The following is a 27500-nucleotide window of genomic DNA, read 5'->3' as shown; positions in this document are numbered from 1 at the left end:
AATATGAAAAAAAAAAGTAAGGGGGAGAGAAAGGAAGAGGATGATGGGGGAAAGCAGTAAGAACTAAGAGAAGGAAGATGAAAATTAAACGTAACAAAAACAGCAATGAAAAAAGAATAACAGTTATAAAGTAGCAATACCAGAAGAGGAATAGGAAGGTATGGGAGGAGAGGAAGGATGCGGGTAGAGAATAGAGGAGAAATTCAAGAGAGAGAGAGAGGGAGAGTGTCTACCTTTAATCTTATTCACGTAACAGTATCGAGTGGAGAATCCTTACCTGTCGCCACCTGTGTGTGACTTGTATTGATCCAGTACATGTTAGATGGTGTCGATACGTGTTATTACTAATTGGGTTTGCCTCCTTTCACGCTGGAGCCGATGAATAGGAGCTGGAGGAGCCGAGAAGTCCGTTTAGATTACTTCACATCCTTTGCTTCAATAGTCCATAACTAATCAGCAACAGCATCGTGAGAGCCTGCTGATTTGATCCTGTTTGTTCTTCCTTTGTGTTGTGAAGCTGTGGATGTTTCATTGTATGTTTTGTGGGAGAGGATGGAGTTTGGATCTGGTTAGGTTTGATGTGTGTTTTCTGTGTCATGTTATGGATGGGTATTTTTCTTTCTTTCTTTCCTCCTTGGCTGATGAGGGACGTAACTGCCTGTAAATTTCTGTAACTGTTTCGAAGCCCAGCGTATTTCCCTCGAAAGTGAGAGATTGGCTGTCCTTCTTTCGTTTGTGTAATGTGTGTGTGTGTGTGTGTGTGTGTGTGTGTGTGTGTGTGTGTGTGTGTGTGTGTGTGTGTGTGTGTGTGTGTGTGTGGGCTGCGATGCCAGACCTACTGTACTGTGCAACTTTATGAATGAATAAAAAATAAATAATGAGATGTGTAAAAATACTTATTTCCAAGGCTGTAATTACTAGCACTGAGTTTTACCGTGTGTGACTTGAGCGGTGTCAGGTACAAGTGGTGTCACGTTTAGGTTTATAAAGGTGACGGGGAGTGTTCAAAGGCGTGTAAAATTTTTAAACTATTGACACATTGCATTTTTTGTTTTGTTTGATCATTGAGGTATCATATTTTGTCAGAGAGAGAGAGAGAGAGAGAGAGAGAGAGAGAGAGAGAGAGAGAGAGAGAGAGAGAGATCGCTGTGGGTGAGAGAGAGGTGGTATTTTCCCTCCTTGGCCACAGCGCAGTCAGCTCACGAACAAGGTAAGCTTAAAAAGGAAGAAGAATGTTGGCGATTTACTTTGCCTTCGTTTCAGGAAGGCGAAAGGGGGAAAAAGTGTGGAGGCTCAATACGTGTGTGTGTGTGTGTGTGTGTGTGTGTGTGTGTGTGTGTGTGTGTGTGTGTGTGTGTGTGTGTGTGTGTGTGTGTGTGTGTGCTTTGGGGGAAGAATAGTTTACACCTTTATTTTTTCTCTTATCTTCGTTCTTTTCTTTTCTTTTTATTGTGAGACGTATTAATTTGTTCTTTATTTGAGTTTGAAATGGTTTGTCATTCTTTTGTTTTTACTCTCTCTCTCTCTCTCTCTCTCTCTCTCTCTCTCTCTCTCTCTCTCTCTCTCTCTCTCTCTCTCTCTCTCTCTCTCTCTCTCTCTCTCTCTCTCTCTCTCTCTCTCTCTCTCTCTCTCTCTCTCTCTCTCTCTCTCTCTCTCTCTCTGTTCAGGTAGAGCACCATTAATCAAGGTGACTCTGTTTACATTGTCAGGTAAAATGGAGTGCCTCGCCTTGTTATCCCTCTCCCTCCCTCCCTCCCTCCTTCCCTCCCTCACCTTTCCGTCACCTCTCCCTCTCTCCCTTCCTATTTCCTCCTCCCTTCCACCCATACTTCCTCCTCCATCTCATTCATTTTTCCTTTTCCTTTCTTATTTTTCTCTTTGCATCTTTTTTTTCCTTCTCCTCGTCTCCATTTGTCATTTTTCTGTTTTATTTTCTTTCCTCCCTTTTTATTCCCTTCACCTGTTTCTCTGTTCCTACCTCACCTTGACTTAGCTTTTCTTCCTTTTCATTTTCCTTTCTTCACATTGCTTTCTCTTTCCTTTCTCTTTTTTTCCACTTGTCTCCTCCCCTTTTCATAAGTTTCCTTTTTTTCTTCTTCCTCTCCTCCTCATTCGTCTACTTTATCTCTTCCGTTTTTTTTTTCTTTTCATTTACCTCCCCTATTTCATTCTACTCTCCTCCTTTTATCTCCAGGTACTCGTTCGCATTTCTCCTCCTTCCTCCCATCTCCACTCCTCTCACTTCCTCTCACTCCCCTCGCTCTTCAGCCTCTTCTTTCCTGCTTTTTTCTCACTTTCCTTCCTCTCTTACTCTCAGCTCCCCTCTCTTCCCTCACTTCATATCCCCTTCCTTCCCCTTTTCCCTCTAATCCTTCTCTCACCACTCTTCTATCATTTCTTCCCCTCTCCCCTCTCCCCTCCTGCTCTCTCGCTTTCTCCCTCTCTGTTTTTTTTTATGATATTTTTTGTCTTATTATTTTGTCTTTTTTTCCTTTTTACTTGTTTATATTCTTCTCTCTCTCTCTCTCTCTCTCTCTCTCTCTCTCTCTCTCTCTCTCTCTCTCTCTCTCTCTCTCTCTCTCTCTCTCTCTCTCTCTCTCTCTCTCTCTCTCTCACCTTTGTTATTTCTTCTTGTGCTGTTTTTTTCTTCTTTTCCTTTTTTTTTTTGGGGGGGGTTTCTGGAGTTCGTTTCGTCTGTTGCCTTTTTTTTTGTCACGTCTTTGTTTTCGGTTTTTTTTCTTTTTTTTTCTTTTTTAGGTTGTTCTTTTTACATTTAGACATTTTCTGTTTTGTTCTTGACTTTCTTCTTTTTTTTATATCTTTCTTGCATTTTATTTATATTAGCCTTTGTCAGTGTTCATTCTCTCTCTCTCTCTCTCTCTCTCTCTCTCTCTCTCTCTCTCTCTCTCTCTCTCTCTCTCTGTCTCTGTCTCTCTCTCTCTCTCTCTCTCGTTTTTCTCCCTTCACTATATTTTTTCCAATTCCTTTCTTTCACTTCCTCTCTTTTTTTCCTTTTTTTTTTTTACCTCTCTTTCAGTCGTCGTTTGCGTGTGCCCGTGCGTGTGTTTGTTTTCTTTGCAAGGCACTTTTTTTTTTTTTTTCAGCCGTCACTATTTTTTCATTTATTTTTCATCCGGCTTGGCGAGGCGTGAAGACTGTCAGGAGAAGGAACGGCGGTGCTCTGTTGCCCAATTACAGAAGGCACCTCCCCCTCTCTCTCTAGACTCCCACTAACAAATAGAGGAAGAGTTGTGGATTATTCAGTAGTTTTTAATTTAAAGGGGGGGTTAGTTTTTGGTGTGTGTGTGTGTGTGTGTGTGTGTGTGTGTGTGTGTGTGTGTGTGTGTGTGTGTGTGTTCGTTATTTTTTATTGTTGATTGTTTGGCAGGTATTTGATTTTTCTTTTTTTTTCTTAGATTATTGAAATTAAAGGTAGGAGATGTACCAGTGAGGAATTTTGTTTTTATGCACATTGTTATTGTTTATTTATTTTATTTTTTTTGTTTGCTTGTTTGTTTGCTTTGTTATTTTTTTTCTTTCTAGGTTTCATATATTGTTGTGGTTGTTGATTTATCTTTTGTTTTCTTTTTCATTTCTTCATTCCTTTTTTTGTTTATTCTGCAATCGTTGTATTTTTCATCGATGTGTGTGTGTGTGTGTGTGTGTGTGTGTGTGTGTGTGTGTGTGTGTGTGTGTGTGTGTGTGTGTGTTTGTCAAATTCAATAGTACACACACACACACACACACACACACACACACACACACACACACACACACACACACACACACACACACACACACACACACACACACACCTTCGAAATAAAGTCACCAATGACAAAATTCCTATTAAGTTTCCAATCTCTATAGTAACAATGTTCACGGTAACATGTACACTCCCATCAGACGTCACCTTGCAGCATTGTCTTTGTGTGGGAAATCTGATCAGTTAAGAATGTCCTGTTGTAAGAGAGAGAGAGAGAGAGAGAGAGAGAGAGAGAGAGAGAGAGAGAGAGAGAGAGAGAGAGAGAGAGAGAGAGAGAGAGAGATGGGTTTCTTTCCTACACACGTTTACGGAAGATCAAGAACAAGACATGGTTGCCAGCAAGGACGAAGCACAGACGGAGATGATGGCGATGCAATCTTTACCTAAGTGACGTGTAAGTAGGAGGAAGGGGAGGAAATAAGTAAATGTGGGTAATTTTCCTCCTCTGGTTAATTAATTTTAGCCTTAATTAATAGTTTGGAACGCAGTTAATTAATGCCTCTCGCTGACGGCCATCAGGTCCGCTCGGCGCGTAATGGATGGTAAATAATGCTGTTTAGCCCCGCCAGGAGGAGACGTGGGGGTGGCAAGGGGGCACTTATCCACAGGGGCGCGGTGCTACCCCCCCCACATGTGGTCTGTGGGCTGTGAGCTTTTTTTTTTTTTTTTTTTTTTTTTTTGAGGTTTTGGGTTTTTTTTTGTGTTTGGGGATTTTGGGATTGTAGGGTTTTTTTGGGGGGAGGGGTTAATATTTTGGGGTTTTTTCTTTCCCGTGATTTTTTATTTGTTTTTTTATTTATTTATTTTTTTTTTTGCATTTCCATATTTCACGCTTTTTTTCACACTTTCCCCCACCTTATATATATATATATATATATATATATATATATATATATATATATATATATATATATATATATATATATATATATATATATATATATATATATATATATATATATATATATATATATATATATATATATTCCTCCTGACATTTATAATCTAACTTTTCTATTCAGTAAACTTAAAAAAGAATAACTGTCTCGTTTCTCTCACCTTCCTCTCTCGTCTCGTCTCGTCTCGTCTCTTTCTCCTTAATAACCTGCAGTATTTTTCCTCTTAAACTCCTCTTTTTCTTTCTACTCTCCGTCATTCCTCTTCGCTTTACACGTTACATGGCAGTCTAAATAAATCTGAAAACGTATTAATAATGGTATATTTAGTCCGTTCCGCCAATAAATATATGAAAATAATATCCGCGTTATTAAACCTTACCTGAAAAGTGAGTAGAAAAGTTGCTTTCTATCGGGTTGTTTAGATCAAGCTTATAGTGAGTGTTGACTGTTAAGTGATTATGTCTTGTTTTGTGCTCCTCTTGTAGTTGCGATGAATTATAGGTTTTCATCTAAAAGGAGCATTGTCTTCAAAGTCCTTCTATTTGTTGTTGTGTAAAAAATATATCATCCAGTCTATCAGTTTGTTTATCTGGCTTTATATCTCTTAATCTGTTTTTTTATCAACCTATCATTGTGTCATTGAGGATGTTTTTGTCTTGCCGGTGACAATGCAGGCGAGTTCTGTCTAAGAGTTGGAGGAGAAGAGAAGGAGGAAGAGGAGGAGGAGGAAGAAGAAGAGGAGGAGGAGGAGGAGGAGGAGGAGGAGGAGGAGGAGGAAGAAGAAGAAGAAGAAGAGTTTTTATCATTGAAGGCTGTACCAAACTACAGTTTTCTCAGTATGTCGAGTAGCAGTGAAATGGTTGATGTGTTGCTGAATGTGCGTGTTGGTCGCCGCGCCAGCAGTGAAACGTTAATATTTCTGAGTGTGTTTACTGTGTGTGTTTTTGAGTGCGTTGCTGAGTGTGTGCGTCTTGCTAAGCGTATTACTGAGTGCGTTGCAGTGTGTGTTAATGAGTTTGTTGCTGTGTGTGTAATGTGTTGCTGTGTGCGTTGCTAAGTGTGTTGGTAGTGCGCTGCTGAGTGTTGGCTCGGTCTCCCCGCCAGCAGTCCCGGATGATGGGCAACAAGACTGTCTCGCTGCTCACGTTCATCCCCGAGGCGGAGGACAACGGCGCGGCGCTCACCTGCCGGGCACACAACCCCAGCATCCCCGGCCAGGGCATGCACACCACCACCGTCCTCCAAGTCACCTGTGAGTACGCAAGTGTGTGTGTGTGTGTGTGTGTGTGTGTGTGTGTGTGTGTGTGTGTGTGTGTGTGTGTGTGTGTGTGTGTCTGTCTGTCTCCTCCACCTGTGTTTGTGATGCTTGCTTTGTTACTTTTTTCTTTTTTTATTCTCTCTTCTGGTGTTTCTAACTCAGATTACTTGTTTATTTGTTTATTTATTTATTTATTTATTTATTTATTTATTTTACTCTCGGTTGGTTCTTCTCTCATTTGGTGTGTTTATCTTTGACTCACTTGATTTATTTTTTTATTCACTCAGGTGGGTATTCATTTGTTTGTTTACTTGCTTATTTTTTAATTAGTTGGTATGTTTTGTTACTCATTTATTCACATTTTCTTTCATTTTCCATTTTTTTTCGTGCTCATGTACTCGTTCAGTCATTCATTTACTAACTTTCTTACTTGCTCATTCATTCACTCATACATTCAATCATTTGCTTACTTTTTTTTTCATTGACTGGTATGTTTTATCTTTCATTTAGTAAATTTCCCTAATTCTCTCGCTTTTTTTTTTCTTTCAGTGTTCTTTGATGTACTCGTTCACTCAGCTCATTCCCTTGCTTAATTTCCTTGTCACTCACCTGCTCACTCGCTCTTTCACTCACACTCTCTCTCATTTCCACCTCAGAGCACAATTTTTCTGTCGTCACTACTTTCTGAATGCATTTACGGAGATACCTCAGTGATAGCTTGTGTTTGGTATTGCAGTGTTTTGTTTTTCTTTGTTGATGAAAGTCCGTAGGAATAGGAAAGGCAGTGCAGAAAACATAGCACTGGCACATTACTTTTGTACATCACCATTGATTGTCACCACCACCACCACTATTGTCACCACCACCACCACCACCACCACATTCGTTTCGTTCTCTATATGTACATGATGTGTGTTCGTGTATGTGTATGTATGTATATATGTACCTAAATTAACTTCCATTCTAGCGAAATACAAACACTTACTACATACATGCACACGTACTACACTACACTACACTGCACACACACACACACACACACACACACACACACACACACACACACACACACACACACACACACACACACACACACACATTCACATCTCCCTTTCCTCCCTCCCTCCCTCCCACCCTCCCAGCGACCCATCTTAATAATTCATCACTCATCTATTATTCATCACCCTCGTCTGAATGTACTTATTACCATCTACAATTATCCGCTATAACTAAGGTCGTGAAATTACCCTTTCCCCCACCCCCTTTACTTTTTCCTTTTTTTTTTTTTTTTTTTCCTGCCAGCACTTCAGTGATATAAATAAGCTGTCTGTACTTCGCAACACATTTGACAATATTAGAATGCCGCCCGCCGTGTTATGTTCCCGCCTTAATGGACCAGTTCCGTGTGCAGCTGAAGGGACGAAGTGTGAAGCGCCTGAGGGTGTGGTGGCAGGGCGGGGATCGGGGAGGAGTGGGGAGAGTGTTTGGTGGTGCTTGTTTGAGGTCGAGTTTTTAGTGTGGTATTCTGGTCTTGTTTCTGTGTATGTGGTCTGGTCTTGCCCTCTGCCTCTCTCTCTCTCTCTCTCTCTCTCTCTCTCTCTCTCTCTCTCTCTCTCTCTCTCTCTCTCTCTCTCTCTCTCTCTCTCTCTCTCTCTCTCTCTCTCTCTCTCTCTGTTATTATTGTTGCTACTCTGTTCTAGTTTGGTCTCCGTTCCTTTCGATTTTTTTTCTTTTTTCTTTAGTTTTATTTTTTTTACTTTTCTCTTATTCTCTCTCTCTCTCTCTCTCTCTCTCTCTCTCTCTCTCTCTCTCTCTCTCTCTCTCTCTCTCTCTCTCTCTCTCTCTCTCTCTCTCTCTCTCTCTCTCTCTCTCTCTCTGTTATTATTGTTGCTACTCTGTTCTAGTTTGGTCTCCGTTCCTTTCGATTTTCTTTCTTTTTTCTTTAGTTTTTTTTTTTTACTTTTCTCTCTCTCTCTCTCTCTCTCTCTCTCTCTCTCTCTCTCTCTCTCTCTCTCTCTCTCTCTCTCTCTCTCTCTCTCTCTCTCTCGACTCTCCTTTGCTTTCCTTAGCTTTCCTTTTCTTTCGCTTCTTTGCTCTTGCTCTTCCCTTCCTTTCTTCCGGTGTTCTTTTCGTATTCCTTCTCTTGTCTTGTATTTTTTTTTAACTTGGTTTTCTTCCTCTCCTCTCATATTATTTTTTTTTTAAACTTGATTTTTTCTTCCTCTCCTCTCCTCTCCTCTCCTCTCCTCTCCTCTCCCTCTCCCTCTCCCTCTCCCTCTCCCTCTCCCTCTCCCTCTCCCTCCATCCCTCCCTCCAGTACTTAGGCCAAGCAACTGCCACCCAACTCTCTCCCTAAATCTGCAGTAATTTCCTCCCACTCCATCCATCGCTTCCTTTATACCTCCTAGTGTTCTCTCTCTCTCTCTCTCTCTCTCTCTCTCTCTCTCTCTCTCTCTCTCTCTCTCTCTCTCTCTCTCTCTCTCTCTCTCTCTCTCTCTCTCAGTGTAGTATACATATTCTCACTCGTTTCCTAACTTTTATCCACAACTATGTGTAAACATTGATAAAAGTGAAGTGAACTGAAGTGATGGCCTGAAGTGAGAGGCTGGAGGAAACTTGTACTCCCATCTTACCTCACCTCTTTTCATTTCATCTCAGTTTATTTAATTTCACCGCACCTCACCTCACCTTACCTTGCATCACGTAACATCACCTCACACCCCTTTTATCGTACTTTACCTTACCTCACCTCACTTCATTTCACCTCACGTCACCCAACCTCATCTTATTCCTTCACTTCTTCCACATTGCCTCACCCTCACCTCAGCTCACCTTAGATCTTCATATTCAGGCACTGGGAAAAAAAGAAAAAAGTCAGTTTATTCCATTTCCTTTCTGACGCTTGCTGTTCTGCCTACCTTCCTAACCTACTACTACTACTACTACTACTACTACTACTACTACTTTCATGGGATTGGATTTGTATGTATTGGAATTGGTTTGCTTGAGAAAATACCGTCATGTATATGTATTCTCTCTCTCTCTCTCTCTCTCTCTCTCTCTCTCTCTCTCTCTCTCTCTCTCTCTCTCTCTCTCTCTCTCTCTCTCTCTCTCTCTCTCTCTCTCTCTCTCCGTTTTCTTTTTTCTTACTATTTGTGTGCGATTTCCACTTTCGTATATTTGTGTTAAGTCTTGTGTTTCTATTTCGTGTTTGCTCTAGTTATGTATCTGCCTAAGTAGAGGACAAGGAGGAGGAAGAGAAGAAGGAGATGGATAGATGAATGGAAGAGAAGAGGGAGAGAAGCAGAGGAAGGTACAAGAGGAAGGATGAATTTAATGGGGGAGCAGGAGAAAGGGAGGACAAAAAAATGTGCGAGGATGTGAGGATTTAATGACAAACATGTACGTGGAAGGGGAAGCAGCGAGGGATTGGTGCGTGGAAGGAAAGAAGCGAGGGATGGACGGGCAGGACACGGGGAGGCAGGGGGAGAGCAAGTGAGAAGCAAACATGTGGAGAGAATACTTGCAGTTTCCTCTTTATTAAATATTTGTTTCTCATTATTATTATTTTTATTATTATTATTATTATTATTATTATTATTATTATTATTATTATTATTATTATTATTATTATTATTATTACTACTACTATCATCTTCATCATCATCACCATCATCATCATCATCATCATCATCATCATCATCATTATTGTTGCTGCTGCTGCTGTTGCTGTTGTTGTTGTTGTTTTTGTTGTTGTTGTTGTTGTTGGTATGGTGGTGGTATTATTATTATTATTATTATGGTATTATCATTATTATTATTATTATTATTATTATTATTATTATTATTATTATTATTATTATTATTATTATTATAACTATTACCATCATCATTATTATTATTATTATTATTATCCGATTCCACTATAAAAGTACAAAAAATTAGCCTTCATGTACAGGTTTGTTTCTTTCAACACCACATCACTAACGCAAATATCTGAAAACAACACAGACAGAAAGACAAGACGCAGTGTTTGATATTCATGACGGATGCCTCAGTTAAAATATATTCGGTACACACAACAAGCAGTATAGAAATATGTAACTAGGTCAACATTTACAAGTATATCTTTAATGTCCATGCACGCTGTTCCTTCCTCTGCCTCCCCTGCTGGTGACGCCCACTCATTAGTCACTCACGCATCTTTCTCGCCTTGTCTTCCTTTCCATTTCCTCTTAAAAATAAAACAGTGAGTCAGGTATCCTTTCTCTCTCCACTTAGTCAGTCAGTCAGTCAGTCTGTCAGTCAGTCAGTCATTCAGTTTTCCCCTTCTCTCCCCAAACAGTCAGTCAATCTTCCTTTCCTCTCCCCACACAGTCAGTCAATTCATCATTTATCTCCCCCCTCAATCAGTCAATGTTCCTTCTCTCTCTCCCCATACAGTCGGTCAATCTCCCGTTTCTCTGCCCAAACAGTCACTCAGTCTTCCCTTTCTCTCCCCACACAGTCAATCAATATTCCTTTTCTCTCCCCACACAATCAGTCAGTCAGTCAGTCTTCCCTTTTCTCTCCCCACACAGTCAGTTAGTTAATCTTCCTTTTCTCTTCCCACACAGTCAGTCTTCCTTTTCTCTCCCTACACAGTCGTCCATTCTTCCTTTTTCTCCCCACCAAATCCATCCATCTCTTCTCTCCCCACAGTCAAGCCTCGGGTGAAGCTTCGGCTGGGTGTGAACCTGGGAGGGCGCCCCATCACCGAGGCGGAGGATGTGTACTTCGAGTGTGAGATCGCCTGCAACCCTGGCGCCCGGGAGGTCCTGTGGCACAAAGACGTGAGTGTTCCAAGGGCGCTGAGGAAGCAAAGGATCGGCCACCGTAGATAATTCAATCACTGCAGGGAAACGCAGCTGCTTAGGCAATAATGGCGACCTTCATTCGCTCATTCTCATGTTGACTCATCTTTATAATTATAAAAAACGTAGATATATACATAGATTAATAGGTATATAGATCATTGGTTGGTCATATCTGCCTACATACACTCCATCCATCCGTTTTCCTCCTATTCTTCATGACCAAATAATATCCAGGTGGTAACTATATATAAAATACATAGATACATAAATGAATAGGTATATAGATAAAAAGATGCTTTGTCGACCATGCCTGTCTACATACACTCCACCCATCCGTATTTAAGCGACTCGCCAGGACAAATAATATCCAGGCTTTTAAGAATCATCAATTGTAAGTCAAAAAAAGAGTAAATTCACATAGATTCCCTAGCATGTGAGTGACTCTGGATGAATTCTTAACTCTGAAAAAAAAAATAAAATAAATAAATAAAAAAGTACTCAAACCCTCCAGTAGAATCCAAAATATAAAGAAACTGATGTGGTACTGAGAGGATGTAGCAAAGAAGGAAGTATTAGTAAAGGACCAAAGTAGGAAGTTATAGGAAGGGAGGAAGGAAGGAAGGGATTCTTATGGTTAAGTGAAAAGAAAGAATAAAAATGTAAGAAGGAGGAATAAATACATCGCTTTAGACGAGCAAGACGAGGAGTATGATAAGAGGAGAAAGTTGAGTTGTAATGATGAAGGCAAAAATTTATAGGGAGACTTGGAGGAGGAGGAGGAGGAGGGGGATTGGGATGTCTGTAAGTTGTGGAGGGGGATATGAAGCTGTGGAGGAAGTGGGAAGATGGGAGAATAATTTTGGGAGGCTGTAATGATGAAGGAAAGGATTGAAAGAAGTTGTTGGGGAAGAGAGAGAGAGAGAGAGAGAGAGAGAGAGAGAGAGAGAGAGAGAGAGAGAGAGAGAGAGAGAGAGAGAGAGCACATTCAGCTATTTTTACACACACACACACACACACACACACACACACACACACACACACACACACACACACACACACACACACACACACACACACACACACACTATAGCAGCTGGTGACATGTACACACCAAGTGGAAAACAGTAACATTTTATTTTATATTCCACTCTCTCTCTCTCTCTCTCTCTCTCTCTCTCTCTCTCTCTCTCTCTCTCTCTCTCTCTCTCTCTCTCTCTCTCTCTCTCTGTTATGCTTTTTATTTTATTTCCTTCATACGCAGTTCATGAAAGTTGTGAATGAAAAAAAGAAAATGGCAGAGTAATAATAATTTGTCCCCCTACTGGTGGAGAGAGAGAGAGAGAGAGAGAGAGAGAGAGAGAGAGAGAGAGAGAGAGAGAGAGAGAGAGAGATGTAGTATCGCAACAGAGTGGAAGGAAAATATTTTATTGAAGACCAGAATAGAAACTCAGTATATTTTTCTAGTTTACAATTTTATTCCCTGTCTTTATTTCCACTATTGTCACAGCACCATACCCTCTCTCTCTCTCTCTCTCTCTCTCTCTCTCTCTCTCTCTCTCTCTCTCTCTCTCTCTCTCTCTCTCTCTCTCTCTCTCTCTCTCTCTCTCTCTCTCTCTCTCTCTCTCTCTCTCTCTCTCTCTCTCTCTCTCTCTCTCTCTCTCTCTCTCTCTCTCTCTCTCTCTCTCTCTCTCTCAGAGCAGTGAGGGAGAAAATTTTGGATCGAAGTTTACCCAAGAAAGACAAAAAGGAGCTACAAGAATCTAGAGAGAGAGAGAGAGAGAGAGAGAGAGAGAGAGAGAGAGAGAGAGAGAGAGAGAGAGAAAAGGGGGCGGGGAAGGAACTGAGAAAGCGAGAGGCAGCGAGGTATAAGACGCGAGACAGACCGGAATACTGAAACACACACACACACACACACACACACACACACACACACACACACACACACACACACACACACACACACACACACACACACACACACAAGATGGATGAATCAGAAAAAAAACACGTGGAAAAAAAAAAAACGAGCAATATTATGTGTGTGTGTTCGTACGTGAAGAGCATGAAGACGATGTGCACGATAAGAGGAAGAGGAGAAGAAAAAGAAGAAGAAAGGAAAAGGGGGAGGAATAAAAAAATGAAGAATGGGAAGACATGAAGATGGAAAGAAAAAGAGGGAAAGACAAAGAATAAGAGAACACATGATGAAAAGGAGAAAAAGAAGAAAACATGATGTAGAGAAGAAGAGGGAGAGACGAAGAAGACAGGGAAAAAGAGTGGAAGACGTGAAGAATAAGAAAAGGGAAAGACATGAAGAAAAGAGGAGGAGAGGAGAGAAAGACATGAAGAAGAATAGAAAGAAAATGGAAGACATGAAGAAAGAGAGAAAAGAGGAGAATGAATACATAAGAAAGAAGAAACATGAAAGTAAGGGAAGTGAGAGAAGTAAGATGAGAAAGAGGGATATGAAGAAGACAAAAAGAAGAAATGGGGGGAAGACATGAAGAAGCGAAGAAAAAAGAAAAGAAGACGTGGAAGAAGAAGAGGAGGAGGAGGAGGAAGAAGAGGAAGAAGGACATGAAGAGAAGGTGGAAGATGATGTGAAAAAAAAGAGGAAGAAGGGGAGGAGAAGAAAAAGGGGCGAAGCGGAAGACATGTGGAAGAAAAAGTGGAAGATGATGTGAAGAAAAAGAAGGGAGAGGAGGAGGAGGAGGAGGAGAATGAAGAGGAGGAAGATGGGGTCGGGGGGACATGGGGAAGAGGTGGAGGAGAATGAGGAAGAAGAAAAGGAGGAAGGAGAGGAGGAGTGGACAGCGAGTTGGTGAGGCGTCTTGCCGCTTCCAGGGAGGAGGGCGAGGAAGCAGGAGAAATTGAGTTTAGTGAACAGGAGCCGCCCTGGAAGCATTGAATCACTGGACGGAGATTGTCAGCCTGGAAGAGGAATTTGAAACTCAGCCTGGGAGCCGATATATCATGTGTGTGTGTGTGTGTGTGTGTGTGTGTGTGTGTGTGTGTGTGTGTGTGTGTGTGTGTGTGTGTTGGGAAGGGATGGCCGGAAGTTTGGTGTGGGGGAAGGAGTGGGATGTAAGTCCGTGAGTAGAAGGAGAGTGGTGGAGGGAAGGTTGGTGTGTGTGTGTGTGTGTGTGTGTGTGTGTGTGTGTGTGTGTGTGTGTGTGTGTAGGATAGGAGAAGAGGATGTAAGTGTGTGTTTCGATATGCTAACCCAAACAAGCATGGGTGATTTGTTCAAGTATTTTAACCTAGCTTAGCTTAACGTAACTTAACTTTACCTAACCAAATCTTATCTGACCTAACTTGATCTCAGTTAACCAAACCAAGCCTGACATTACCTAACCAAATTTAACTTAACGTCATCCAACTTCTAAATCAAACTCAACCTAACTAAACCTGACCCAACTTAATCAAAACGTAACCAAACTTAATCGAACTTAATCACACCTAACTAACGCAAATGTAACGTAACCAACCCTAACCTAATCCTGAGCTAACTTAACCTAACCAAACGTAACTTAACACAACATAGCAAGTGGAACCATTTTTTTTATCTCAAAACTAATAAATAAATAAAGAAAGAAAAATGGAAGGAAGGTAGAAAAAAAGAAAAAACAGAAAGGTCTTTTCTCTCTCGTTTCTCTTTCTTTCTCGTCGCCAAGGAAGGAGATATAAAAGAGAAGCGTTTCGGAAAGGAGAGCCGGAAGCGAACGAACGAAGAAAAAGGAATGAATCAGGAAAACGAGCTGGAGAGAGAGAGAAACAAAAAAAAAGTGCTCTGGATAACGTATAGACAGTGAAAAAGTGAAAAAAGAAATGTGAAAGGAGCAACAGCAGCGGATGTGAGCGTGAAGGAGATGGAAGAGGAGGAGGGTGGGGAGGAGGTGGAGGATGTAGTGAAAGAGGAAAGTTCCCTGAGAGAGAGAGAGAGAGAGAGAGAGAGAGAGAGAGAGAGAGAGAGAGAGAGAGAGAGAGAGAGAGAGAGAGAGAGTTGTCAAGTTTACAAAGTCTGTGTACATGTGACTGATTATTTAGAAGCATTTTCCATCGAACCGACACACACACACACACACACACACACACACACACACACACACACACACACACACACACACACACACACACACACACACACACACACACACAGCTGGAAATGTAAAAGAGAAAGCGTGAGTGAGGTAGTGGACTAGAGATAGTGTGTAATGAGAGGAAACTTAGGGAAAAATAGCAGAATGAAAACCAAGGAAAGGAGAAACAAGATAAGACTTTTTTTTCTTCTCTCTCGCCCTCTTCACGTTTGGCTTCAGGTTACCTCATTAGCTTGCAAATTCACACGAGTATTTTCCTTGTCTCCGCTTACTTGACCTTGCTTAAACTTACTGTAAATCACTTACCTTAGTTTACCTGCCTTACCTGACCTCACTTTACATTCCTTCACCTCATCTTACCTCACCTTCCCTTTCCTTCCTTTTCCCTTTTCTTCCCTTCCCTTCCCTTCCCTTTTTTATCCCTTCCCTTCCCTTCCCATGCCTTACATTCTATTATTTTCACATCCCTTCCTTTCACCCTTCTTCCTCCCCTCACCTTCCCTACGTTCCTTTTCCTTCTCTTCCCTTCCTTTCCCTTCTTTTCTCTTATGTCTTACGTTCTCTTCTCCTTATAACCTCACATCTCTTTCCCTTCCCATCCCTTCCCTTCCGTTCCCTTCACCTTACTTCTCTCCTCATCCCGTCAACATCATCATTACCACATCCACACCTATTTTCCGACCCACCCTTCCTTCTCACTCAGTCCCACGTCTTCACCTCCACACCTAAACCTTCTGCACCTCTCACTCTTTCCCTCTCCACTTCCACCTCTATCTCTTCGCAAAGGCCTATTGGTTACCGTCCTCAGGTGTTAGGCTTAGCCATTCACAGGGACAGACGCTTTTTCTCTCTCTCTCCTCTCCTTTCCTTTCCTATCCTCTCCTCTCCTTCTTCCGGCTGATGGGAAGGTGACCCGCCTGCCAGAAATGTGTCTCCGGCCGTGTCAGGGGGAAATCTAGTCCTTTTACGTGGATTGATGAGTGTACGGCAGTGTAATCAATATGGAAATAAGGAAATACAGGGGGGAAATAGGTAGTTTCGTGAGAGAGAGAGAGAGAGAGAGAGAGAGAGAGAGAGAGAGAGAGAGAGAGAGAGAGAGAGTTGGGGGTACGTTTTCAATATTAAGATTGTATAGCTTTTGGTATTTTTTTTTAAGATAAAGGTAACCTAATAACTTAGCTGTAAAGGAAGCTCCAGAGAGAGAGAGAGAGAGAGAGAGAGAGAGAGAGAGAGAGAGAGAGAGAGAGAGAGAGAGAGAGAGAGAGAGAACCGGACATACAGAGACAGGGAGAAAAACTGTTTTAGGAGTCATCGATCACAGACTCCAATCGATGCCTGAAAAAAAGAGAGAAAAAAAGGTTGTTTGGGAGGATAAACGGTAAGGCGCGGAGGGAGAGAGAGAGAGCGGGAGAGGGAGAGGGAGAGGGGTATAGAGGTGAGGTAAAGAGAGTGAGAGGGAGGGTAGGCAAGAGAGAAAAGGTATTGAGATGAAGTAGGAAGAGGAAGGAGGGTGAGAAAGGTGGGGAGAGTGGATGGGAGAGGCAAGGAACGAAAGAGATGAGGTAAAGAGAAGAGAGAGGATGGGAGATGAGACGGAGGGAAGCAAAGAGAAGAGCGTGGATAGAAGAGGAAAGGAAAGAGTAAGAAAATAAAGAGGGTGTAGAAAATGAAGAAAAAATAGTAGAAGGAAAGAAAGAAGGGAAGAAAAGGGAAGGGTATGCAGGTGAATTAGGGAGAGGAAATGAGGGAAAGAGGGAAGATTTAGGGACTAGGTAATGAAGAGAGGATAGGAAAAGGAGAGGAGAGAATGAAGAGAGACAGAGAGCACAGAGGTGAATAAATGAAAGAGAAGCCTGAGGAAGAGAGACGTAGAAGTAAAATAATGAATAAAATAGGAGTAAAGAGAGAAGGAATGGATGAAGGAAGATAAAGAATATAGAGGTAAAGTAATGAAAGAGAACTCTGAGGGAGAAATTGAGTGAAGGAAGAAGAAAAGTTACAGAAATATTATAAAGTAGTATAGAAGTGATACAAGAAAAAATGGGAAAAAAAGAGAGAAGCAGATGAAGAGAAAATGATAGAGAATATAGAGATGAAGTAATGAAAGAAAAGTCGAAGGAAGGGTAGATAAATAAGATAATGAAGAGAGGATGAGAAAAAGGGTGAAGGAAAGGGGAGAGAGAGAGAGAGAGAGAGAGAGAGAGAGAGAGAGAATAATGGATAGAAGTAAAATAAAGTAGAGACAATAATGCAAGGGAGTGAAGTGAAGGATGAAAAGGGACTGATGTAAACTGACAGGGCGGGTGATCCTTGTGATGGATGGCGCGCCCCTCAGATCCGCGCGGGGCAGGGGGTGCATAATACGAGGCTGGCCCTTAGTCACCAACAAGCGGGAAAGTTCAGGGGTGTCGGGGGAGGACGCCGGATGTGCCTATGGGGAGACGTTTTGTTGTAGGGTGAGGGATGAGTGAGTGAGAGGGGTGACCACTGGTTCTGCTTACCCTGTTTGCTGTGTGTGGCGTTGTTGTTGTTGTTGTTGTTGTTGTTGTTGTTGTTGTATTCATTCATGGGTGTTTTTGAAGTTGGAGCTGTTGTAACCGTAGACTTGAAAAATAAAACAGAAAAAAATATGTATCTGTTATCGTTACTGTATTTATGACATGTCTTCATTAACCCTTTTACTGGTGTTTGGCATATTTTTTCCCTTAATTACTAACCACTCTGAGACCTACAAACTGCAAAATATATTCTTTATATTCCCTTCTTTCTTGTAGATGCTTAAATTGATTCCGTGCGTTGCCTTTAGGGTCGTGAGTTTTTGCCTACTGCAGTGAAAGGGTTAACACCACCACCTCTACAAAGTGAAACATCAACATTATCATCACACACACACACACACACACACACACACACACACACACACACACACACACACACACACACACACACAGACCAATCCGGCAGTAGGCGTGTGATTTGCCTGCGCATCTGCTCACACTGTCCTATTGTTGACTAATCATTCATCCGGTTGCTGTTGTTGTTGTTGTTGTTGTTGTTGTTGTTGTTGTTGCTGCAGGAAGTTTATCAGCGGGCTTATTGCTTTCAGTGTTTTCCGGTGTGTGTGTGTGTGTGTGTGTGTGTGTGTGTGTGTGTGTGTGTGTGTGTGTGTGTGTGTGTGTGTGTGTGTGTGTGTGTGTGTGTGTGTGTGTGTGTGTTGCAGTTTATCATAGTTAACGCTGCCTCTCTCTCTCTCTCTCTCTCTCTCTCTCTCTCTCTCTCTCTCTCTCTCTCTCTCTCTCTCTCTCTCTCTCTCTCTCTCTCTCTCTCTCTCTCTCTCTCTCTCTCTCTCTCTCTCTCTCTCCTGTAGTGGGTGCGGGAGGAGTTATTGTGCTTCCTGTGTGTGTGTGTGCGTGTGTGCGTTGAGGGGCTTGTACTGTGGATCCCTTAGCGAGCCTTCCCTTACCTCGCCTTGCCCTACACTGTTTGCCCCATTGTATTGTTGCCAGGCCTTGATGCCCTCCTCCTCCTCCTCCTCCTCCTCCTCCTCCTCCTCCTCCTCCTCCTCCTCCTCCTCCTCCTCCTCCTCCTCCTCCGCCCATACACACAAGATTCTATAGTGTTTGGTTTTCAGGCTGTGATGGCTTCTTTCTTGTTCACTTTTTTTTGTTCTTTCGTTCTTGTTTGTTCTTCTTTTTACTTTGTTGTTGTCGTTCTTGTTCTTTTTCTTGTTCTTTTTGTTGTTGTTCTCATTAACCGGATGCAAGTGGGTCGAATACACACACACACACACACACACACACACACACACACACACACACACACACACACACACACACACACACACACACACACACACACTCTCCGTTTACTACTACTACTACTACTACTACTACTACTACTACTACTACTACTCTCTCTCTCTCTCTCTCTCTCTCTCTCTCTCTCTCTCTCTCTCTCTCTCTCTCTCTCTCTCTCTCTCTCTCTCTCTCTTTCTTTCTTTCTTTCTGTTCTTTATCTCCTTCTTTCCTTCCTCTCTCCTTCAGCCACGCCCCAGTTACTTCTTTAGTCCTTTTCTCCTTCCATCCTTCCATCTTTTCCTCTCCCATCCTCCTCCTCCTCCTCCTCCTCCTCCTCCTCCTCCTCCTCCTCCTCCTCCTCCTCCTCCTCCACCTCCTCCTCCCTGCCTCCTGGGAAGATGTGTAAATATGACCGTTCTTCAGCTCTCCCTTTTCCTTCCTCCTCCTCCTCCTCCTCCTCCTCCTCCTCCTCCTCCTCGTCTTGATTTTTCCCCATTTCGTTTATTTTTTTATACTTATTTTTCTTCTTATTATTATTTTTATCTGATGTTGATATGACTTTTTTTCTATTTTACTTCTACTTATTTATTTATTTATTTTTTTTTTTAAGTTTGTACCAAGTCGTCGTCTTTTCAACTCTCCTCCTCCTCCTCCTCCTCCTCCTTTTGTAGCACGTATATGGGAGGACACACGACAGATAAGAAAAAGAAAAGAAAAAGAAAAGCTTGAGGGTAGATTTTTTTTTTGTTCCGGCCTTTTTTTGTCAGCTCTTTTCTTTCTCTTTTATTACGATTGTCATGGTAAGGAGAAAGGTAAATAAAAGAGAGGAATAAATGGGTGAAAAATGCTCTAGAAAATGTAATAAGGAATGGGGTAAGCCTCTCATTCCTCCTCCTCCTCCTCCTCCTCCTCTGTCTCTGCCTCTCTTCCCTGTAGCTAGTTAGAAGTAGTTACCAAACAGCCTTGCAAGGATCAAAAGGTCTGTTGCTGTTTGGCTTTCCTTTGTATTCCTTTGTATTCCTCCTCCTCCTCCTCCTCCTCCTCCTCCTCCTCCTCCTCCTCCTCCTCCTCCTCCTCCTCCTCCTCCTCCTCCTCCTCCTCCTCCTCCTCCTCCTCTTGCAGTCTCAGGCATTATGAGGGGCGTGAGAACAGCCATAAAATACAACACTTTACAAGGATCCCTAAACACATGCCTCTCTCTCTCTCTCTCTCTCTCTCTCTCTCTCTCTCTCTCTCTCTCTCTCTCTCTCTCTCTCTCTCTCTCTCTCTCTCTCTCTCTCTCTCTCTCTCTCTTGCATTTTCTCCCCTTCACCCCACTTCTCTTTTTTTTTTTTTCTCTCTCTCTCTCCCTTCCCTCTCTTTCTCTGCCTTTTTTTCTCACTTTCTCTATTTGAGGCAGCCTTGAGATTCGAACCCTCGGGCACCTGCGTTATTTCTGAACCGAGATGCCGACGGACTGGATCTGAAATGCTCGTCAAATTGAAGGGGTAGGAATAAGAGTGGATTAAGATTAACTAAACCTTGCCTATTCTTTCTCCGCCTCCAGTCATGCACAGCTCATGCAGATTCGTAGAAAGGAGGGAGAGAGAGGGGAGGAAAAGGTGAAGGGAAATGAACGGAAAGGGAAAAAAAAAGAGGTATAGGAGAGATAAGAAGGTAAGGATAGAGAGAGAGGATAGGATAAAGGCCATGCTAAGGAAAAAGACGCTGAAAATTTAAAGGAAAGAAAAGGTGAAGGAAATTGTAAGAGGAAGAAAACGATAACAGAGTGAGAGAGAGAGAGAGAGAGAGAGAGAGAGAGAGAGAGAGAGAGAGAGAGAGAGAGAGAGAGAAAGAAGGAAAAAAAATGGCATAAAGAAAGAGTTGGGCAGTGCGTCAGTGTTTGCTCGGAGGGGGAAGCACTCCGGCGGGATTCTGGAAGACCTTTGAGAGGGAGCCCTGGGAGGAGGCGTATGTACTGAGCTCCTCCTCCTCCTCCTCCTCTTCCTCTTCCTCTTCCTCTTCCTCTTCCTCTTCCTCCTCCTCCTCCTCCTCCTCCTCCTCCTCCTCCTCCTCCTCCTCCTCCTCCTCCTCCTCCTCCTTTGTGTTTCTCCGTCCATCTCATCAGTTAATTCTTTCTCTCCTCGCTTTTCCTTTTCTCCTTTTTCCCCTTCCTTTCTCTTCCTTTGTTTTGCGTATCTTATCCTGTTTTCCTCCCCCTCTCTCTTCCCTACCTCCTGTTTCTCCTCTCCTCTCCTGATTTCTTTTTCCTTCCTATCTCTCAGCTCCACTGCCTTCTCTTTTCCTCTCCTCTCTTCTCTCCTGTTTCCCTTTCCTCTTTTTTTTATCTTTCCTTCCCTCTCCTCACCGCCACTATTATAATTCAAAATGGACGAGGAGGAGGAGGAGGAGGAGGAGAACAAAGGTGACGTGAAGGAAGACCAAACAGCAGCAGACCTTTTGACTTTTACGAGGCTGTTTGTGACGAACCCTGCTGTATAATTTCTAAGTGAGAGGGAGAAGAGAGGGAGGAGGAGGAAAAGAAAATGGATACTAACTTCACTATAGTTTATCTTCGTTATGCATGAGTAGGTCAGTTGGTATTCTCTTTTTCACATAATATTCCACATCTACACTGCATTAATATAAACACCTAACACTGCCTTCCCCACCCCCTTCAGGGCCTACCGGTGTACCAGGACATGAAGGCGGGCATCATCGTGTCCCAGAAGAACCTGGTGCTGCAGATGGTTCGCCGCACCTCCGCCGGGAACTACACCTGCACGGCCTCCAACGCCCTGGGTACCACCGTCAGCAACGTGGTGCCGCTCTCCATCCGCTGTGAGTGCCTGTACTGCCTACCGCGGATGCTGTCGTTCTTCCTTCTCTGTGTGCTCGCCTCTGTTTAGTCTTGTTCGTCTCTGTGTAAGCCTGACCAACCACAGTGTGAAATTAACCGACCTCTTCGTCTCTGTCAATCTCAGCTTTGTTTATTTCACCCTCGAAGGTTTATCCTCACCTCAAAATAATTGTTATCCCTACCTAATGTAACCAAAATTGAAAGGAACCCAATTTAAAGTAACCCAACGTAACCTAACCTAACGTAATCTAACCCAGCCTAACCTAACCTAACGTAACCTAATGTGACAACCTAATCTAAAGTTCGTCAATTTAGTTACGTAGTGTCTTGATGTTCCTCTTTTGAAACACTTCGAGTCGCAGGAAGAGAGAAAAACTTAAGCAGGTGGAGAGTTCCAGGGTGGATTATTTTGGATGGGTGGATTTTATTTGGAAGTCTTACGGTGGAGGGCTCTTGTACAAACTTTATCTGGGGAACAACTCAGGCCTGCGGGAGGGTCGCCATGGGGTGTTAAATTTCATTATTATTTTTTGTACGATTTTTTGTTTTACATTTTCTAATTTTACTTTGTCTTAAGTTTGTGTTCCGGCGTCATGAAAGAATTATATATAAGCAACAGCTGGCTTTTTCTTCAATTTTTGCGAGATGAATGTTTTTATTTATATTATTTTATTTATTTATTTATTTATTTATTTATTTATTTATTTGTTTATTTATTCATTCATTTATTTATTACCACCGTGCCTGTGTCAGTGTTTTTTGGTGACTTTCTTTTTCTTTTTTTCTTTTTTATATTTATATCTTTGTGAGGAAGAGTTTTGTTGTTGAATTCATAATGCCTGCTATTCTTTCTATTTATATCTTATTTTCTTTTCGTGTCTATGTCTGCGTGAGATGCTGCATATGAATAATATTTGTTTGTAAGTCCATATTTCTCTCTCTCTCTCTCTCTCTCTCTCTCTCTCTCTCTCTCTCTCTCTCTCTCTCTCTCTCTCTCTCTCTCTCTCTCTCTCTCTCTCTCTCTCTCTCTCTCCCTCCCTCCCTCCCTCCCTCCCTCCCTCCCTCCCTCCCTCCCTCCCTCCCTCTGCCACACACGCACTTCAGTCAAACAACAATAGCAATAATGCCAACGTGACATTGCATTAAAATCTCATGACCAAAAAGCAAACAATCTGTCACTTCATTGTTGGTCACGCGTCACCTGTTTTAGCTCACCTGTTAGTAAAGTGGCACCGTAATTAGGCTGTACATACCTGACTTTAGGCCGGTCATTAGTGGTGGGTGTCGAGGGTCCTTTGGGCGTTCAGTGTTGTGTGAGATTTTAATGATAACTGATGGTTGGTCTGACTAGATGCCCGTGTGTCCTTCCATTCCTTCTATATCTGCCAGTAACTCATTTTCTCTGCCACATTTCTCAACTCGTCTATCATTTCAAATCCTGCAAGAGACCTTTACCCCTTCCCTCCCATCTTCTCACTTCCAGACCGCATCTACATTACGCTATGCAGTAAGGAAGGATATAGGTCTGTTAGAGTCAATATAGAGAAAAACAAGGATGATATAAATAAAATTCTTAAAGTCAGTAATTAGGATAAGACTAGAAATAGCAGTTTAAAGTTTGATAAGTTGAAGTAGGGAGAAATTGATTTTCTTCCTACGGTGGGTCAGTGGGTAGATGACTCCAGTATTTTACTAATCAGGTGGTTAGTGCTGACTTAATAAAGAACCTTAAAAGATTAGACACATTTATGGACATAGATAATACGTGGGTGTGTTTTGTACAGACACTGCCACGTGTAGGGCTGCTTTCTTCGTGCTGCTTCCTTTATGCTCTTCTGCTCTTATCCACTCCCTCCATCTCCCTTCACTACCTTTCCACGTTCACAATCTCCTCTCTCCCTTCAGTATCTTCACGCCTTCACAATCTCCTCTCTCCCTTCAGTACCTTCACGCCTTCAGTGTTCACATTTTTTTTTCTACCTTCACGCTTTCACGATCGCTTACCTTGTCTCCTTCCAAGATCTGCCTTCAGTACGTTCACGCTCTGTTGTCTCTCGCGCAGATCTCCCGGTGTGCAGGGACGGGCCGCAGACGGTGGCGGTGGCGGAGGGCGAGGACGTGCGCCTCACTTGCCGGGTGGACGCGCAGCCTGACGAGAATCTGCGCTTCACCTGGTACTTCAACAACACCCTGGACACCGTGGAGGTGGAGGGGCACCGCGTGGAGGTCAGAAAGGGGCACAGCTTCCTCGACTACACCCCAAGGCAAGTGTGTGTGTGTGTGTGTGTGTGTGTGTGTGTGTGTGTGTGTGTGTGTGTGTGTGTGTGTGTGTGTGTGTGTGTGTGTGTGTGTGTGTTTTGACAAGGGGATTCTTTGCTTTTCTTAGAGAGAGAGAGAGAGAGAGAGAGAGAGAGAGAGAGAGAGAGAGAGAGAGAGAGAGATAAAGGAATACAATTTGAAGGACAGGAAATGAGGATAGGAAACCCTTATAATCTTATGACAGATTTACGAAGGACACACACTCTCTCTCTCTCTCTCTCTCTCTCTCTCTCTCTCTCTCTCTCTCTCTCTCTCTCTCTCTCTCTCTCTCTCTCTCTCTCTCTCTCTCTCTTCCAGGGTGATATATTAACCCTTTCACCGCTGGGCCATTCTTTCCCCATGATAACCTGTAAATTAATAGACATTTATTTTTGTACTTCTCTTAAATTATTCTCTCTTTCTTGTTATAACACATTTTTCTTTGATGGGTGTCTTAGGTATTGTTCTTTGTTTCTATTCTTTTCCCGTTTTTTTCTTTTTTTATTTTGAAGGAACGAAATCAACATGGTATCCTTTCATTTCCCTCTCTGTTTATGTCCTTACAAACATTCGTCACACTGCCCTGGATTTGAGCGAGTGACCGTGGCAGTGAAAAGAGTTAATCTCTCCTCTTCCCCTTCCTCTGCAGGTCTGCGCGGGACTACGGCACCCTCTCCTGCTGGGCCATGAACATCGTGGGCACCCAAGCTGACCCCTGCCGCTTCACCGTGGTCGAGGCGGGTGAGTAGTAGTAGTGGCAGTAGTAGTAGTATGAGTAGTAGTAATGTAAGTACACGTAGGTGAACGAGTCCTCTCTCTCTCTCTCTCTCTCTCTCTCTCTCTCTCTCTCTCTCTCTCTCTCTCTCTCTCTCTCTCTCTCTCTCTCTCTCTCTCTCTCTCTCTCTCTCTCTCAAACTTTCTCGCCACATAACTTTCAAAACATCGCAAAAGTCGCTACCAAGAGTCCTCCTCTGTTTCGCACTCCGTGACTCCTTTTTCCTCCTCCTCCTCCTCCTCCTCCTCCTCCTCCTCCTCCTCCTCCTCCTCCTCCTGTTATTTCCCTATATTTCCTTGTTATCTGGGTGGCATACTATCAATTACCCAGTTAGTCTACTTATCTGTTTATCTCATTTACCTACCTACCTACCTACCTACCTATACTTACCTACCTATCTGCATATCTTTCCATACATGTACCTATAAATCAGTCGTATTCTCTCTCCCTCCCCTACCCCCCGCCAGGCCCTCCAGAGCGGGTCGCCAACTGCGTGCTTGTGAACCTGACGGTGGGGACCCTGGAGGTGGGGTGCACGCCGGGGAATGACGGGGGCCTGCCGCAGTACTTCGTGGCGCGCGTGTACACGTCCCCCACCCACATCCTGCTGGCGACCCTTCAGGAGCAGGAGCCGAGGTTCCACGTGGGCGGCCTCACACCGGGCCAGGACTACCTCATCACCATCACCGCGGTCAATGCCAAGGGCGCGAGTGAGCCTGAGGAGATCGACGCTATTAGACTGAAGGTGAGGAAGCGCTGGTGGTGTTGTGCTGTGGGGAGGATGTGGTGTGATGCTTGTTCTTTTTCTCTTCTTTTTTTTTGTTTGGGTTTTGGCACGCTTACCTGCCTACCTGTTCACCTTTTGCCTAATTACTTCTTGGTTTTATTTGGTATTGTATTGTGGTCTGTTTTTATGGTCTCTCTCTCTCTCTCTCTCTCTCTCTCTCTCTCTCTCTCTCTCTCTCTCTCTCTCTCTCTCTCTCTCTCTCTCTCCATAAAAGTAAGGCTTGTTTTCTCGTACATGCGTGTTCTCTCCTCTCTCTATCGCTCCCCGAATTGACTTCCTTTAGGGGAAAATAAGTCCTTATTTTTCTTCTCTGATCTTTTACTTTTCCATTTTTTCCCTTTTTTTTTTATCATCCACAACACTAGCTACACCCATTGCCAATTAATTCTGAGTAACACCACAGCCACAGCAAGATCATAAAGCGCTAGATGGCAATACGAGAGAGCGCTACCACCCCCGCCGAGAAACCGCTGTTAGCCAGGATCGAACCCCCGAACTTTGAGCAGCGAGTCTAACGTAATACCACAGCGCCACCGGAGACTCTCCCAGCGCACCTTCCCCCTCCCCTCCCCAACACACACACTCCTCTAGCCCTCCCACCTCCCTCACACACACATTTCATACCGACATGACACTTTATTCCCACCTGTGTGTCCCCGAAGCATTGTATAATCCAAGCTTCTTTGTTAAAATACGGAGATAAATTAGACACACACACACACACACACACACACACACACACACACACACACACACACACACACACACACACACACACTTTTTGGTTCCCACACTATTGTCTTCTACTGCTACACCTGCTGGGGGCGGTGGCGGCAGCGGTGGTGGTGGTGGTGGTGGTAATGGCAAGTGTTTAGCGAGGAAGACAGACACCAGAGGGCGTTAACCTTTCCAATGCCTCGACTTTGATTTCAGTATATTGCAAACGTTATTAAAGAGTGTGAAGCGAAGGGTGATGCTTTTCGTTATCAAGGAGTGAAGAGTTATATAGTTATTTATCAAGCACAGTTGTTTTATTTATGCTATTGCGGATAACTAAGAGGGACTGGATCAAGTGCGAGTGGTGTCTGTCGTAATTTTGGACAGTGTTCATGTATTTTTTTTATTTATTAACAGAATAACGCTTTTGTGATTCTATTAACCGAATTTGTAGATGGAGTATATATAGATTCTCATTATTATTATATTGTTGCTGTTATTGTTGTTGTTTTTATTATTGTTGTTGTTGTTGTTGTTGTTGTTGTTGTTGTTGTTGTTATTGTTATTATTATTATTATTATTATTATTATTACTATTATTATTATTATTATTATTATTATTATTACGGTACTACACCACCACCAACACTACTACTACTACTACTACTAATACTACTACTACACCTGTTACCACTAATTTGTATATTTTAATACGTTACCATTAATGCATCATGCGTCACAATCACCTGTTAAATATTCGCTTGCCTTCATTAATACAACTTAACCTTCAAATGCTTCTCCGACACTTCCGCTCGTATGTGCAGCTCACCATTTCCTTATCGTTTCCTCCTCTTCCTCTCTTCCTTCCTTCCTTTTTATCTCTCTCTCTCTCTCTCTCTCTCTCTCTCTCTCTCTCTCTCTCTCTCTCTCTCTCTCTCTCTCTCTCTCTCTCTCTCTCTCTCTCTCTCTCTCTCTCTCTCTCTCTCTCTCTCTCTCTCTCTCTCTTCCTTCCTCACTATTTGTTCATTCATGTCACTCTTCATGAATTACTCTTTGTGTGTGTGTGTGTGTGTGTGTGTGTGTGTGTGTGTGTGTGTGTGTGTGTGTGTGTGTGTGTGTGTGTGTGTGTGTCTGTTTTCCACTCTTACGCACCCTTCCTTCGTTTATGTTTCCTAGTTTGTTACATTTCTTACTCTCACTACTCGTTACCACCACCACTACCTCCACCACCACCACCACCACCACCACTACCACCTCCACCTTCTCCTCCTCTCTACCTGCAAGTCATTCCTGGTATCATATCCTCTCTTTGGGGAACAGAATTTCTATCCTCCCTTGCTCCCTTCCATCATTAAAGCATCACGCCTCTCCTTCCCTTCCCGCCTCCCATTCACGTCATTCCATTGTTC

The 27500-nt window shown here is 42.9% G+C and overlaps 1 protein-coding gene across 2 annotated transcripts in view; it reads left to right on the top strand.

Annotated features, from left to right (window-relative positions):
* Positions 1 to 27500, top strand: part of LOC135102796 (contactin-3-like) — a 50746-nt gene that overhangs the window by 11094 nt on the left and 12152 nt on the right. Inside the window, exons 3-8 of one of the 2 annotated variants that reach the window (XM_064008313.1) lie at positions 5773 to 5917; positions 10625 to 10755; positions 21337 to 21496; positions 23578 to 23779; positions 24463 to 24554; positions 25056 to 25333. In XM_064008313.1, coding sequence (XP_063864383.1) covers positions 5779 to 5917; positions 10625 to 10755; positions 21337 to 21496; positions 23578 to 23779; positions 24463 to 24554; positions 25056 to 25333 — 1002 coding nt within the window. In that variant the 5' untranslated portion in view covers positions 5773 to 5778. Of the gene's footprint in view, positions 1 to 5769; positions 5918 to 10624; positions 10756 to 21336; positions 21497 to 23577; positions 23780 to 24462; positions 24555 to 25055; positions 25334 to 27500 lie in introns of both variants that reach the window. The other variant, XM_064008315.1, reaches the window with a different exon arrangement.

This window comes from Scylla paramamosain, chromosome 8, assembly GCF_035594125.1.
Source record: "Scylla paramamosain isolate STU-SP2022 chromosome 8, ASM3559412v1, whole genome shotgun sequence".
NCBI classification, from domain to species: Eukaryota; Metazoa; Arthropoda; class Malacostraca; order Decapoda; family Portunidae; genus Scylla; species Scylla paramamosain.
Note: the sequence above shows the minus strand (reverse complement) of the source record. Positions and strands in the feature narration are given on the sequence as shown.